Source organism: Zonotrichia leucophrys, chromosome 2 (genome assembly GCF_028769735.1).
Source record: "Zonotrichia leucophrys gambelii isolate GWCS_2022_RI chromosome 2, RI_Zleu_2.0, whole genome shotgun sequence".
NCBI lineage: Eukaryota > Metazoa > Chordata > Aves > Passeriformes > Passerellidae > Zonotrichia > Zonotrichia leucophrys.
The window spans coordinates 33520120-33533523 of record NC_088171.1 but is presented as its reverse complement, the minus strand read 5'-3'; the positions used below and the strand labels follow the sequence as shown (position 1 = coordinate 33533523).

The 13404-nt window shown below is 41.3% G+C and overlaps 2 protein-coding genes across 10 annotated transcripts in view; one reads left to right on the top strand and one right to left on the bottom strand.

Moving 5' to 3' along the window:
- The window catches only part of GSDME (gasdermin E), a 42470-nt gene that overhangs the window by 21937 nt on the left and 7129 nt on the right, over nucleotides 1-13404 (top strand). For 4 of the 5 annotated variants that reach the window (XM_064704496.1, XM_064704495.1, XM_064704497.1 and 1 more), the window contains exons 9-11: nucleotides 95-281; nucleotides 1644-1717; nucleotides 2928-4543. In XM_064704496.1, coding sequence (XP_064560566.1) covers nucleotides 95-281; nucleotides 1644-1717; nucleotides 2928-3158 — 492 coding nt within the window. In that variant the 3' untranslated portion in view covers nucleotides 3159-4543. Of the gene's footprint in view, nucleotides 1-94; nucleotides 282-1643; nucleotides 1718-2927; nucleotides 4544-13404 lie in introns of those variants that run through there. The other variant, XR_010439118.1, reaches the window with a different exon arrangement.
- PALS2 (protein associated with LIN7 2, MAGUK p55 family member) overlaps nucleotides 2927-13404 on the bottom strand; it is a 61600-nt gene continuing 51122 nt past the window's right edge. For all 5 annotated transcript variants that reach the window (XM_064704490.1, XM_064704489.1, XM_064704491.1 and 2 more), the window contains exon 12: nucleotides 2927-12082. In XM_064704490.1, the coding sequence (XP_064560560.1) occupies nucleotides 11906-12082 (177 nt within the window). In that variant the 3' untranslated portion in view covers nucleotides 2927-11905. The remainder of the gene's footprint in view (nucleotides 12083-13404) is intronic.

Below are 13404 nucleotides of genomic sequence, written 5' to 3'. Positions count from 1 at the left end.
TTCTTCCTAAAAGTAATTTCAGAATAGTACTGGCATTCCCTTTTGCTTGGATTTTTCTCTTTTCAAGAAGTTTTGCTTATTCTTTTGCTTTCAGTTGGATGATATCTGCACAGGAGACAAGCCAGATCTGGAGGAGTTAAAACTTGAAGAACAAAGAGACCTCCTTGACTTCTTGCAGCTCTTAGGGTGCAGTTTAAAGAGTGAGCTGTTGTTGCAGAAATATCAGCCTCAGGATGAAGAACTTTTCTCAGCTGCTCACCTTCTTATCAGTGCTATATCTGGTATGTTGCAAAAAGCCCTTTTAAAAATTTTATTTTCCTTTTAGAAGCTCCCTCCATGTTAAAGCTTTTATGGCTTTCTTTGAGCAGTTGGTGAGCTGCATGAACATAAATTTTTCTGTTCCCTTTTTATGAGTTTGGTATACTATGCTTAGCATTCCTGGCTGTGAATTAAATTCAGTCCTCAGTCACTGACAGATTTTGTGTGTAAATTACACATTCCCCCAAGACTGCTCAACTTTGCTTCTGCTGAGTGTGAGCATTTGCAGTTTGGCAAGCTAATTTTTGTAGTTATTGCATGCCAGAGTCCTTCCTGCCTAAAGGCTGAGAATTACAAATTAGGTGTTGTCTCCTGTGTAACAGTGTATATTGTTCAAGTTCAAACTAAATTTAGCAAAAATGAGTTTAACACAGAGACACTGCAATTAGAGGGCTCTGTTGCAGCTGCTGAAACTGGAGATTAAGCATAAATGTCAAACAAATGCCATCCTCACAATCTAGTTGGCACCACAGTGTTAATTAAAAGCTACCTGCAAAGTCCAAGACAGACTACCCTGGATTTTTCTCTTCTGTCTTGTATGTAAAGAATTCCCTGACATTAAGATAACGAAGGAAAGTCCAGTGTAAATTGTGGCACCGTGCAGCAGAATGTCAGTGTGCATCCACATATGCACAGGACCCAGGTGGGAGAGCTTAACTCATTTGTGGAGAGAGAAAAGAAATAGAAAACAGAAACCTGCTGATGTGCTATCAATTGTCAGATGCCATTAACAGCAGGGCACAGTTAATTGAGTGTGTTGCATTATTACCTGACTTTGGACATAATGTCTGCTGCTAAAGTCCAGACATAAATGTAGCTGGATCTAGATTCAAAAGCTGTTTTATGCTTGTTGCTTGTGGTAGGAATTACAGCCTCTTTGTTCCAGAGTTGAAGGGCACCACAGGGATCAGCTAGTCCATCTCCCAGGGCAGTCTCAGCTCTGCCATTCCTCTCAGATTGGGCATGGCAGAAGTTAGCATCACCTATGGATTTGGGAGCATAGGTTCTTGGTTGATTCAAGGCCTAAGTCATTCATCCAAACTCCAGACTCAGAGTTAAACACTGAGAAGATACTTAGGGAGAGGCATGGTGTTGGGGAGAAAACCTCCTTTCCTACAAATACCTTTTCTCAAGGACACAGATAGTCAGAGATAGTCAGACCCTCTGCCCATCCCATTCTGTTCTGCTGGCAGGAAGGGGCTGGATCAGCCCCTTGCAAACATCCAGCTGAGGAGGAGCTGTTAGCTCCCTGCTGAAGCTCCAGTTCCAGCAGCCAGCCTGGTGCAGGGCTCGCTGGAAATGACCTGTGCATGTGTCCTCCACAGAGCTGCCTGATGACACCCTTGTGCTGCTGCGGGCCTGCTGCGATCTTCAGCTTGTGCCAGCCTTGTGTTGTTTGGTGAGTAATGGACGTGAGATGTGCTCGTGGGCACAGCAGCGGGAGTGGCTGTGTCCTCTGCCATGTTTCTCCCCAGTAAAGGAGGAGATGTCAAGCTCCAGTGGGAATTTCAGCTGTAGGCAGTGCTTAGGTCAGAATCTGACATGGCAAATGCAGCACGTAATTTACTGCACGTGGATATCTTAACTTCTGATCATTGCTGTGTTTGGGAGATTTCATGGCTTGGGAGCAAAAGAAAATTGTGACTTAAGCTGTTTTTCTAATAGTCCCACTGTTTTAAAGTCTCAGTAACAGTAATCATCTCTCCTTGGGAAACAAATTTCACTTTGATAGCAACAGGGCTTGAGCCTTGGCAAACCCTGAAGTCTCAAAACTCTGAGGCCATTTATTGTAACTGCAGAAGGAATGGTGCAGGGCATTAAAGTAATGCAGCACCTCTCCTGTGAGGAAAGAGTAAGAGAATTGGATTTGTTTAGCCTGGAGAAGAGAATGCTTTGGGGTGACCTAATTGCAGCTTCCCAGTACCTGAAGGAAATGTACAAAAAAGATGGAGAGAGACTTTTTACAAGAGCATGTAGTGACAGGACAAGAAGGACTGGATTCAAACTGAAGGAGGGTAGGTTTAGATGGGAAGAAGCTCTTTACTATGAAAATGGTGAGGCACTGGAACAGGTTGCCCAGAGAAGTTGTGGATGCCCCAGCCCTGGAAGTGTTAAAGGCCAGGTTGGATGGGGCTTTGAATAATCTGGTCTAGTGAAAAGTGTCCTTGCCTGTGGCAGGGGGATTGGAACTGAATGATCTTTTAAGGTCCCTTCCAACCCAAAACATTTTCTATGATTCTGTGATTTTTCTAAGCTTTTTAAAGTCACTTAGAAAAACAGTAGTAAAATCCTTTAAATATGTAGGAGCAGGGGGAGTTCTTTTGTTTGCTCAGAGTGATAGGTAAGTGTGATGTGCAGTGAGAGAAGTGGAACTCAGGGAATGACACAGTAGGAGAGATGTTTCCCCTTAAATTGTGCCATGGAGCTTTGGTTGTGGATCAGTACGTCGTACTTGTCAGGGCTAATAGCAAAGGAAATCTTGACCTTTTGCTGCTGCCTTGTCAGCTCTCCTGTGGTTTTATGTGAAACTGAGCTGTGCAGTGGCAGGAACAGCAGTGCCTGGAAAATGTTTTAATGTCTCTGTCTTTTGCTGTCTCTCCTGAATGCAGCCTAACGTCGCTTCAGCCGATGGCACTGTGGCGCTGAGCAGTCCTTTGGTGGCCGCTCTGGCTGACAGAGGAAGATTTGAGGTCGTGCAAAGGCTGTTTGCTTCATCAAACATTAATCTGGAGATGACAGAGTCTTCTGTAAGAGCTGTAACCATGAAAGAACCGAGATTCTTCCCACTTGTTCTTTATGTTGCACTGTATGGATTTCATGCTTTAGGTGGGAATGTATAGGAGCTGTACTGAGTGTACAGTTTTTGCTGTAGCCTGATGCTTCTTTTGTAGCTCTGTAATTTTGGTGTGTTTGGGATCAGCAGTAGAGCTCTTCTGTTGGTACTTAAGGCAGCACAGCCAGGAATTAGGGTGACCAGGGGACTCTGCAGTTTCAGTGGGAAGTACATAAATAAGGGATGAAGGGGAGAAATTAAAAAAGAGAGCCATGGGAGAGAAGCTGAACGTAGCTGCTCTGGTAGGTGTCAGATCTGCAGGGCAGTGAAAGCCTGATTGCTTGCATTAATATGCATGGGAGAAAGCAGCTAAGTACAAACTGCTTTTTGTAAGCAAGCAAACAGGCAGACCCTGGAAACCCAGGGTTCTGCAATGCAGCAACTGCTTTTCTCCTTGAGCCTGGGTGTGCAGAATGCCTTCACTCTGGAGCAAGTGCAATGGAGGGCTCTTGAAAGGTACTCGATTAGATTCTCTTAATTATTGTTTGACTTTTACGGATATGAACTGCACACTGCAGGAAATAACAAAGCCTCTTTTTCAACCACCAAGACCCACTTCAGGGATTCATACCTCTGTACAGCATTCTGTTTTCTGGTATGTTTTTACTTGTGTTAGCAAGTTTCAGCTGCATTCTGAACTTTGGCATGGCAATGCCTTCTGGTGTGTGCACATGAAGGGTCCCTGCTGCACACCACAGAAATGATCATTTTACCATATGACATTTTCAGTGCAGATATTTTGCTTGTTTCTTTGACTAACAGAAAAGTATTAGTAAAGCACTATGTGCTTGAACTATTTTGCATGTTTTTTCATCATAATTTTTTATAATCATGGATGGTACAGAAATGCAGCAGAGACCACTGTAAATGTGGGTTTGGGAAGATGTTCCAAGTAGGTGGAGTATCAGTTGAGATGGCTGAGAGACAAATGAGCAGGCACCTGTGTGGGGGTGATCAGTAACCAGGCCTTGCAGTGTAGCTGGTGGGTAGGAGTTCTGCTCACTTCCCTGCTCTATTCCCTCATGGCCTTGAGCAGATTGTCTAAGAGGCCTTTAAAAGTAACATCAGTTCAGCTTTCCATGAGGACGTGCACTTTGCAGGAAAGCACCACGGTGCCTCTCCACTGCCTGGGAGCTCAGGGTAGCTCTGCACGCTGGGCCGTGGGTGTTTCTGCAGCTCATCTGTTCAGGGAAGCTCATGGTGTTGCCTGAACTTTGTGCTGGTGTAGAAGGAAAGATCCTTGAGGAGCTGAAGCATGGAACTCTGCTTCTGGGAGCAGTGTTGTAAGTGGGACAGTTGTCTTTTTACCTATCACTTCTAAGAGTCACCTCTGTAATGAGTTTACAAAAACTTTCTATTAAATGCTATAGAAAAAAAAAATGGAATAACTTACACGTCATTTCCATTGTTTTTCTTTTGGGGACTACATCTTTGACAAACAAGCGACTCCAGGCTGGCCTCACATGGAAAGTGCTTTTCCAAGCTTAGATATGGTCTTCCCTAGCAAAGGAGGTGGTAAAAGACCCATAGGGTCCTTCAGAGGAGGCTGAAGCTGGTGTGATGAAGGGTGTGATTTCACACCCTGATTTAACCTCCCCAAAGTCCTGCTTCCCTTTGCCTTGCCCAGGAGGAAGGTTGGAGAATCCATACCTTTGCAATGCAGGAGGAGGTCAGCAGCCTTTCAAAGAGTGTGCAGAGGCCAGCAGGCTCTGCCTTGCCGCCAGTCCCCAGCACCTGCCTCCTTCCAGCTGCCCAAATCCCTCCCTGGGCTTTGTCCACTGGCCCATTCCAGTGTGGGCCCAGGAGATCGACTCCCTTTGAGCTGCACTGCTCAGAAAATCACGTGCCCAGGTTCAGCAATGACGACATTCCCAGGGTGTCCCTGTGCATGGAATGGGGATTTGGCACATTCATGAACAGGGAGATAAACAAGACTAACTGAAAAGCTGCTTTTATGAAAGTGGAGCACCAAAATCCAAAGATAAAAGGCAGATTCAAAGACTGGTCCTTGATACCTTACATGGCTTAAATGCAGACTATGACAAAAAAAAAATCAGAGAAAAACCAATTACATTTTTTCAATATTAAATCTTTATTATATACAAAAATATTTTGTTGGGAATTAACAGAATTTCATCATTTGTACATTAACATTTTTATGTTTGGCTGTGTTTATTGTGAAAATATTAGCTGTGAAAAAGACAAGGTGGGGGGGTCTTAGAAAACAAGTCACAATTTAAAAACATCCCACATAGTAGCTGACTTTATCAGTATGAAGTCACAATGCTAACAAATCCCATATCCTAGGCCTGCTCTACAGTACTGTATTCAAACAATTAGGTACTAAATAATTTCCAGGTTTATATTAAAAAATTCAGCTAATTCAGGTTAAGGTTTTTCTTGTAGGAAGTTTTCAGCTAAAGAAACTATCTTTTACAGGAGAGCAGTTTTGGAAGTTTTACAAATTCAAATCCAGGTTAATTTAATATACTGTAGAAATAAAAAAAAACACGAAACAGAAAACCATGAGACCTTCCAACTGGCAAAACCAGTTGTGAGAAAAGCAAGGTAAGGAAATGCCTGGTGACAGAGCTCTAATACACATTTAAACCCAAACACAACCAAGATCCTACAGTTCTTAGCCCGGTGTGAGGGTGGAGAGCAGCAACTTTCTTGTGTTTTAAACCCCATAGAAGCAGTTCCCCTCCCTACACCACAGTGCACAAATGTTACACATGGGCAACACATGGGGAGTGGGGAAGGGATGCTCAACATGCATTTTCCTAGGGGGAAACAATATATTTCAAGAGTTATCTCCACACATAATTGTGTAGAAGACCTAAACCCACAAAAATCAGTCAAAACCTTTTTTTTGTCTGTACAAAGCAGCACTGTTCATTTTGCTTTATGCTATGGATCATGTGAGAAGTCAGGTAACAGAGAGATTGGATTTTTGGAAGAGGCTCTGCTGTACTCAGGTAAATGTTGGCTGCTTGTGGCATAACCAACAGTTGGCTCAGCCACGGGAACAACCAGAATTGCATTGAAAAGTATTAGCATGGAGCTACTGACATAAAAAGGAAGAGGCTAAATGGGAGAAAGTGTTTCCAGGACTACTTTAACTCTGTTACCTGACCACTGTCCTAGCAGCAAAAGGAACTCCATACCCAATGAGCAAAAGAAACAGTTCCAAATACCAAGAAAAAAATTACTTCAAGTGTCACTTACTCTATAAAATATAAATATTGCTGAACCCCTGCTAAATAAATTCCATTTGTAGGTGAAGCTACATCACAGCCTTCACCAAGCTGGGGTTTGTTTTTAGGCCTGTACCAGTAAATCCCAGCTGCAGTACCAGCAAATGAACTGAGAATTCAGCAGCTGACAATGTAACTGTGGAACAGGATCCCACTGCAGAGAACTCAGGTAATTCAGGAGACACTGCCTGAATTGTTTGCAGCATTTACCCCAAAGTTTTATTTATATATGTATATATATGGGTGTTTGTGTGTGTGGGCACAAGCACGCTTTTAATATGATCAGAAGCCAAAGCTGCCTGTAAAAATAACCAAAACTGATTATTTTACAAGTGTTTACTATTTTTATTTTTAGGATCTGTCTTGGGCCTAAAACCAGTGAGTTATACAAGTCCTAAATACTGATGTTTTTGTTAACTACTATTTCCTCTATAAGACACAAGTTGAGAATCCCAGACAATTCCCACCAGCAAGCCTGTTAAACACATGTGAAAACTAAGAAGTACAGGCCAAAAAAGAAGAAACCCAGGGAAAATAAAAAGAAGGGCCAGGACTTCACTTCAGCACTGTCAGTCACAACAGCCCACCAGAGAAAGTAAATTAAAGCAGCCTTAAGGATAGACCCCCTTTCAGTGGCCCAGGAGAGGTTTTTATTGCAGGGAGAGGAGGGTGCTGGGAGCTGAGGGGTATTTAAGGCAAGAGGCCCAGCAGACTGCGAGTCTTTGATCCAGTACCCACCACACAAACACCAATAAAATGATCTCACCACTTCTGCAAAGTAGCATCATGAATTTTGGCAATAACCATGTGGTACTTGAACTCTTTGGACTTTGGGTGAGGCAGGGAACCCCGCATGAAGCAAAGAGCCTGTACAGATGTGCAGCACATGGGACAGAGCCCAGCTGTTGGTTATCCCAGAGCTGCCCCCACAGGCACAATGGGCAACGGGCAGCTGCTGCAGGAGGCACTGTCCATGCACTGGGACACGGCCTCAAGGTTCAGTGGGAGCAGAGAAGCAACAACCTACAGGAAGCCTGGCTGGGAAACCATGGGAGAGGTGAAGGGAGTTTATGTTCACAAGATTGGCTCATGTGTAAGCACAGGTAAGAACCCAGTTCCTGACCTCTGGAGCGCTCTGCTTGATCGGTCTCCGCTGGTCCTTGAGCATTGCAGAGGCCCACTGGGCTCAAGGGGGTACCTAGCCAGGGATTTTCTGTGTTTCAAAGAGAAAGAAGTTTCCTATTTCTTAGCTGAATCACCCTCTTCAAAAAACAAACCCAAACCCAGGTGACTTCCTGAGCACTGAGCTGCAGGCAATTTGTAAGCAAGTCACTTAGGTAGGATTTTAGAAGATGCAGCGAGTAGAGAGGATGAAAGAAAACAACGTCACAATTTGAGCTCAGCCAAGATGTGACAGTTTATATAAACAGAAATTCAAAAGCGATGAGCTGATCTGCCATCCTGCTCCACAAAGCTTTTGTACAACTAAGTACACAGAGCTGCCCTGAGCCGAGAACACGGCACAAGTCACAGATACTGCCTTGGCTATGAACTTGATTTTCCTTGCCTACAAAGATCTGTGATTCTGCTCCATGTTTATCTTTGTTGCAAAGGTTTGCAGAACATTTTGAAAGACCTTTATAAATCTATGTAAGATGATGTATTCCATTATAATTATCCCACTAAACTTGGACTGCATCTCGATGCAGAACCTAAAGCAGACCTGCTATAACACTTGGAGACAGCAAGGTCATCACCTGGGTACACAATGCACCACAGTATTTACAGGAGAGCTGAGACTGGTGCACGCTTAAGTGAATTTTTGGTGAATTCAGGGAAATAACTTACAGGTCTTGGCATACTGACTGTACTTCTATGTATAACTTTTCATTCACGGGGCAACTACAATGTTTCTTCTATAAGTCTCTATATGTACAGAATTTTACAGCACCTCATGCACTGTCCAAAACATAGAAATTACAGATAAATATAGGTTTTTTTTTTTTAGATTGAAATATCTGTATATTTAGAAAAATATACATTAGTAAACACAATAAACCAGGTAGAGAAGTGTACCAGTTCTAAAGTCTCACATGCAGGTAACATTTCTGGATTAAGTCGTGGTAGCTTAGTAATGTGATAACCAACATGAGCATTTTTTGTTTTACCATCCACATACATATACACAGACAACTATTTGATAATTTACTTTTCCTAAACTACTTAAATATTTATCTTGTGATACATACCACATATCTTAAACATTTAGCAGCATCTTCACCTCTCTCAGACACACCTATTGTACTCTTTAACAGTCAATGTAATGTTTTCCTGTTAGAATCTGGAAAATGAATGTTTAGTACAGAATGAGATAACATGAAATCCCAGTTATTTTAACTCCTCCAAAATACTCCAAACAGGTGTTTTATGAAATGTTTTTGCCTGCTCAAAATGAGCCTCTCATAGTGTCTTCTCCCCTAATTGCACAATGTACAACAGCTGATGCAGCACACCCCGGCAGGTAGGGACCGTCACAGCTGTGGATGTGACTGAAACAACACCAGCATTTCAAGAACCTCCAAGAACATTCCTTTTAAAAAATAGTAACTGTTTTTCTCATTCCAGTCATTCTACCAGGTGGGGACAAACTAGGCAAAGTATCTGATGAAAATCTGACTATGCCAAAACCCAAAACTACCACAAAAAAACAAAGCAATCTCCCTCCCCCTCTCACCATTAAGCAAGCCAGTGTGAACACTCAAGCTTTAACACACAGATGCACAGGGTGTGGTGTTTGGGTTTGGGTTTTTTCCCCCCAACCGGGCACACAGACAACTGAATCAGACCTGCAGATTACTTCCACACCATCTTTGTGCCAACCCAAGCAAGTCACCTTCTCTTACTGCTTCAGAACTGCAATACAGAATTGCTCACTGCCATCTACATCACCACCACCACCCAAAGCTCAGCCACAACACCCCACCTCCTGACTTAAACCCACAGAGTGAACCTGAAGCAAACATTCAAGCTTTAGGCTTTAGCAAATACGTGACTATTCTGGAGATTGCTAACTAGGGAGACACTCTTGATAGTGTTCTCCCTGGGATGGAAACAGAATGAGCAGAGAGAAGCTTTCCTGACTACACCTTGGTGGCTGTGTTTCATGTATTTGGTTCAGTAAATTTACAGAAAAAAGATGAAAATAAGCGATGTCTGCAATATGAAGTACTGAGGCGTGTAAACTGAAGAATCTTTTCATTCCATTCATTGGGGAAGAGTGAAGTCAGCCCACTTTTGGCATCAGAAAGAGGGTATATTTCTAACTCATAATGAAAAGGCATCTCATCTGTCCAGACAGCCTATCTTATTTACAGCATATGGAGGACTCCCATGACACAGTACACAAACACAGTTCAGCCATGTTCAGCACAGTGCCAAAAGCAAACCAGTGAAATAGCCAAGCAACAGCCCTGCTGTCATTTGCTGCTACACACCACACTCCATCCACTTCTCAAAGCAGCCTCTGAGCAACAGGATCACAGAACGTGTCTCCTGGGAAAGAAAACTACAAGTCCCATGCTGGTGCCACAACTGAGAGCTGTATCAAACTCTTAAAAAAAAAAACCAGAGAAAACACATCCTGGAAAGCATAACAATAAAAAAGCAGTGGTACAAATTTTCCTTAGAGAATTTCATATTCCCTCTGAAAAACATTTTGAAATCTCAGTATTAAGAGCCAGGAAGATCTCCTGTGCTACACACAAGTTTAACTAACATTTTCCACACACACACTGGGATTTCAAGCCTCCTCTGTCCCTCTTCCCCCACAACAACCAACTTTACAGGCTATGTAAAAATCATCTGTTGCATACAGGTGTTTTGAGGTTTTTTCAAACAGTTTTCCTCTACTGCATCCACTCAATTTTTTCTTTCCTTGTGCACATAAAAGTCTTGAGCCACAGGAAGCAATGCTGTTTTACAGTGCCTAAGCCTGTCTTCCTCCAGAAATAGCTCTGAGGAAGATGCCTTTTGATAGCATTCCAGGTCACACTTTGGTGTTGAAAAGGAATCCAGAGCCAGGTGCCTGTCACCACATGGAAGAGGAATTGAACAGATGACTTCAGTGTAGACACCTAAGCCAGTATGTGATGGTGAATGTGACTATATACAACAGCTGACAATGTCATATAAAACATGGTCACAAAAAGAGCTCATCTGAGCAACAGGCTGTATTCTCCTTCTGTTCCCATTAATTTACATCAGCTTAAGTTTTGATCAATGAACCTGAACCTAACCTAATATGAATTATATCAATGAGTATACTGAGGGGAGAATTGTCACTGAAAAGGAAATACACTGTAAACGAAAAAACCTATAAACAACATTGCTTTTTAGCAGTAAGCTTCCAATTCACAAGCTATCTAATGAAAAATGCAATTAAAAACAATGTAAGAAAAAGCACAGAAATGCCATTACACAACACTCAAAATACAGCAGTTGATCACACACAAATATTTAAAAGATAATTTAGAACCCAGCTAGACATCACAGGAAATGAAGCCACAGATCACTACACAAATACAGAACAATGTCCTAAGAAAAGAAAATGTCTTTTTTTTTTTTTTCTTTTTTTTAAGCAATGTGTTTTCACAAGTGTGAATAAATAGTCCTAAACATTAAGTGTCACCTACAAGGCTCCACATTATCAGGTTCTCTCTCAAGCTACTTCACCATGATTCAAATTGCACTGAATTACCTTGCCTATGACTTTCTAATGTCAGTACTTCAACTGTATGGGCTAACAGGTTGGCTCCCAAGAAAGCATAATAAGCAGCTTGCAAGGTATTGCTCTATGTTATTTTAGGAGACAGATAGAAGGGAATCTACACAAAAGTTATCTAAATCAAGAGATATCAGGAACTTTTGAAACATCAGGAATGCACCAACATTAAGCTGAAAGCAGCTGGAGCAATGGACCTGTGTTTTTGTTACTGCTTTTAATATTTAAAATTCTGCTCCCATAAAATTATTATTTTTTTGAAGAAAAAAACCTCAAAGAAATTAGTGTTCTTTCCTAATAAGAGCTATAGACTTTTGATCAGTTAAACACTGACATTAACAAATTTTACAAAAATTGTTTCAAGTATCCTTTTTTAATCACAGTGAAAATGTAAGACCAAGATGTAAATGTTGAAGTGAATGAAAGTTTCTTAGATGAAAAAGGCAAAGATACTAAATCAAAACATAGAAAAATGCTTAAACGCATTTCCTTCATGTGATATGAATAGAAAGGTTATCTGTAAAAAGTTAGAAAAATTAAAATAAATTACATATTTAAGTACACTTTCTCTTCAACATTTTTATAAAAATTCAGAACAGTGTACTTTTGAATATACACAGAGTAAAAATGCACAGGTGCTGTAGGTTATCATCAGTATCTACACGTCACGTTTGCTGCTGCTGACTTTATTGGTTAGTGCAGCTCCCTCAGGAGCACTCAGTAGACCCAGCTGATGGGGACCCACTGGGGCTCCAGCCTCAGTCTCTCGATGGCCGTCTGCAGCTTCTCGAAGGCTTTGTCCAGGTTGTCATTGACAATGGTCAGGTCAAAGTAGTGGTTGTACGCTCGCTGGATCCGCGCGCTCTCATCCACTGTTTTTTTCAGATCAGTGTCCTGTGCAAGAGATTTTTAAGGATTAGTGAATCTAAATCTTACTACAGATTTAAAGATAAGACTTGGCAAATCCTTAGAGATGCAGAAGAAGATCCCTTCAGTACATACTGCAACTGACTATTTAAAGCTAGATACCACATACATTTTAAAAATAAGGAAAGTTCATTTATAATACATTCACACAGAAATTGAGCTAAAATACATGGAAAGGGCTGAGAAAGTTCTGAGTGGTGTCAATAATGTTAAATATGGCAAGCAAATGTTTGCCAACCTTACAATTTTGAAGAAAATCAATAGAAGCATGTGAACTTGGGCTGGTGTGCACAGGGAGCAGTTAATCACTTTGTAAGGGCAACTGATGATCCAACCAGAATAAAATTAATGCTTTAGGAATGACTGGGTCAATCAGTTTTGTAAATATATTTGTGTCCCTTTTATTTCCATAGAAGACATCAAAAAACCCCCAAGATTTTAAATTAGGGTGAAATGAAAGACAATTTCTAGCAGAATAAAGCTCTAGAATACCTTATGGCTATTAGAGACAACATTTTAGCCTAGCCCACCTGACATCAGTCCCTCATTTGTAAACTACTGCTACATTACTGTAGTCCAGACCTGAGCTGCAAAATATGCAAGAAATTTATATTCCTACACGATGAAGCCTTTATAAAGTGCCTCTGAGCATGTTTTTGTGTTTTGCTAGTCCTACATTCTTTAAAAATTCCTCTCAATTTTTGTGCAACAGCAATTTTTTTGGAAGTAGTTATGAGACTTGTCTCCCTTTACAGTAATTATTTCAATATTTTCAAGTCCTTATACCGCTGTCAATATAAAAACCAAAATGAAAAACCAAGTTTGTAAATAGCCTTTCCTTCACAGTGAATGAAGGAAACAAGTAAAGGTATGAACCCAAGAGCCAGACTTTTTGTAATGGAATGGGTTAGGATGCTAGAAATAATACAGCCAGGTCTAACAAGCAAACTGTAATACTTTAAATGACATTTGTTTTTCATATGTTCAGGAAGCACAAGAATATGAAATAGCAAATCATACTCCATATACACGTGCAGGGATGCAATGCAAAATCCATAAAAACACATAAATGCATATCTGAAACTTAACGACCCTCTCTATTATTTGTAAGAAGTAATACAGAGCCAAAGATGTCCCTTAGGGAATCAAATATTAGGAAGTGCAGGAAATTATTTTTATACTTGTCTGGATAGTTTAAACCTTGCCTTCTTGTATATGCACCATAAAATTCAGGGTTCATTTGGAGCAGGAAAGAGGGATGACTGAGCATCCACAGAGATACTAGAATG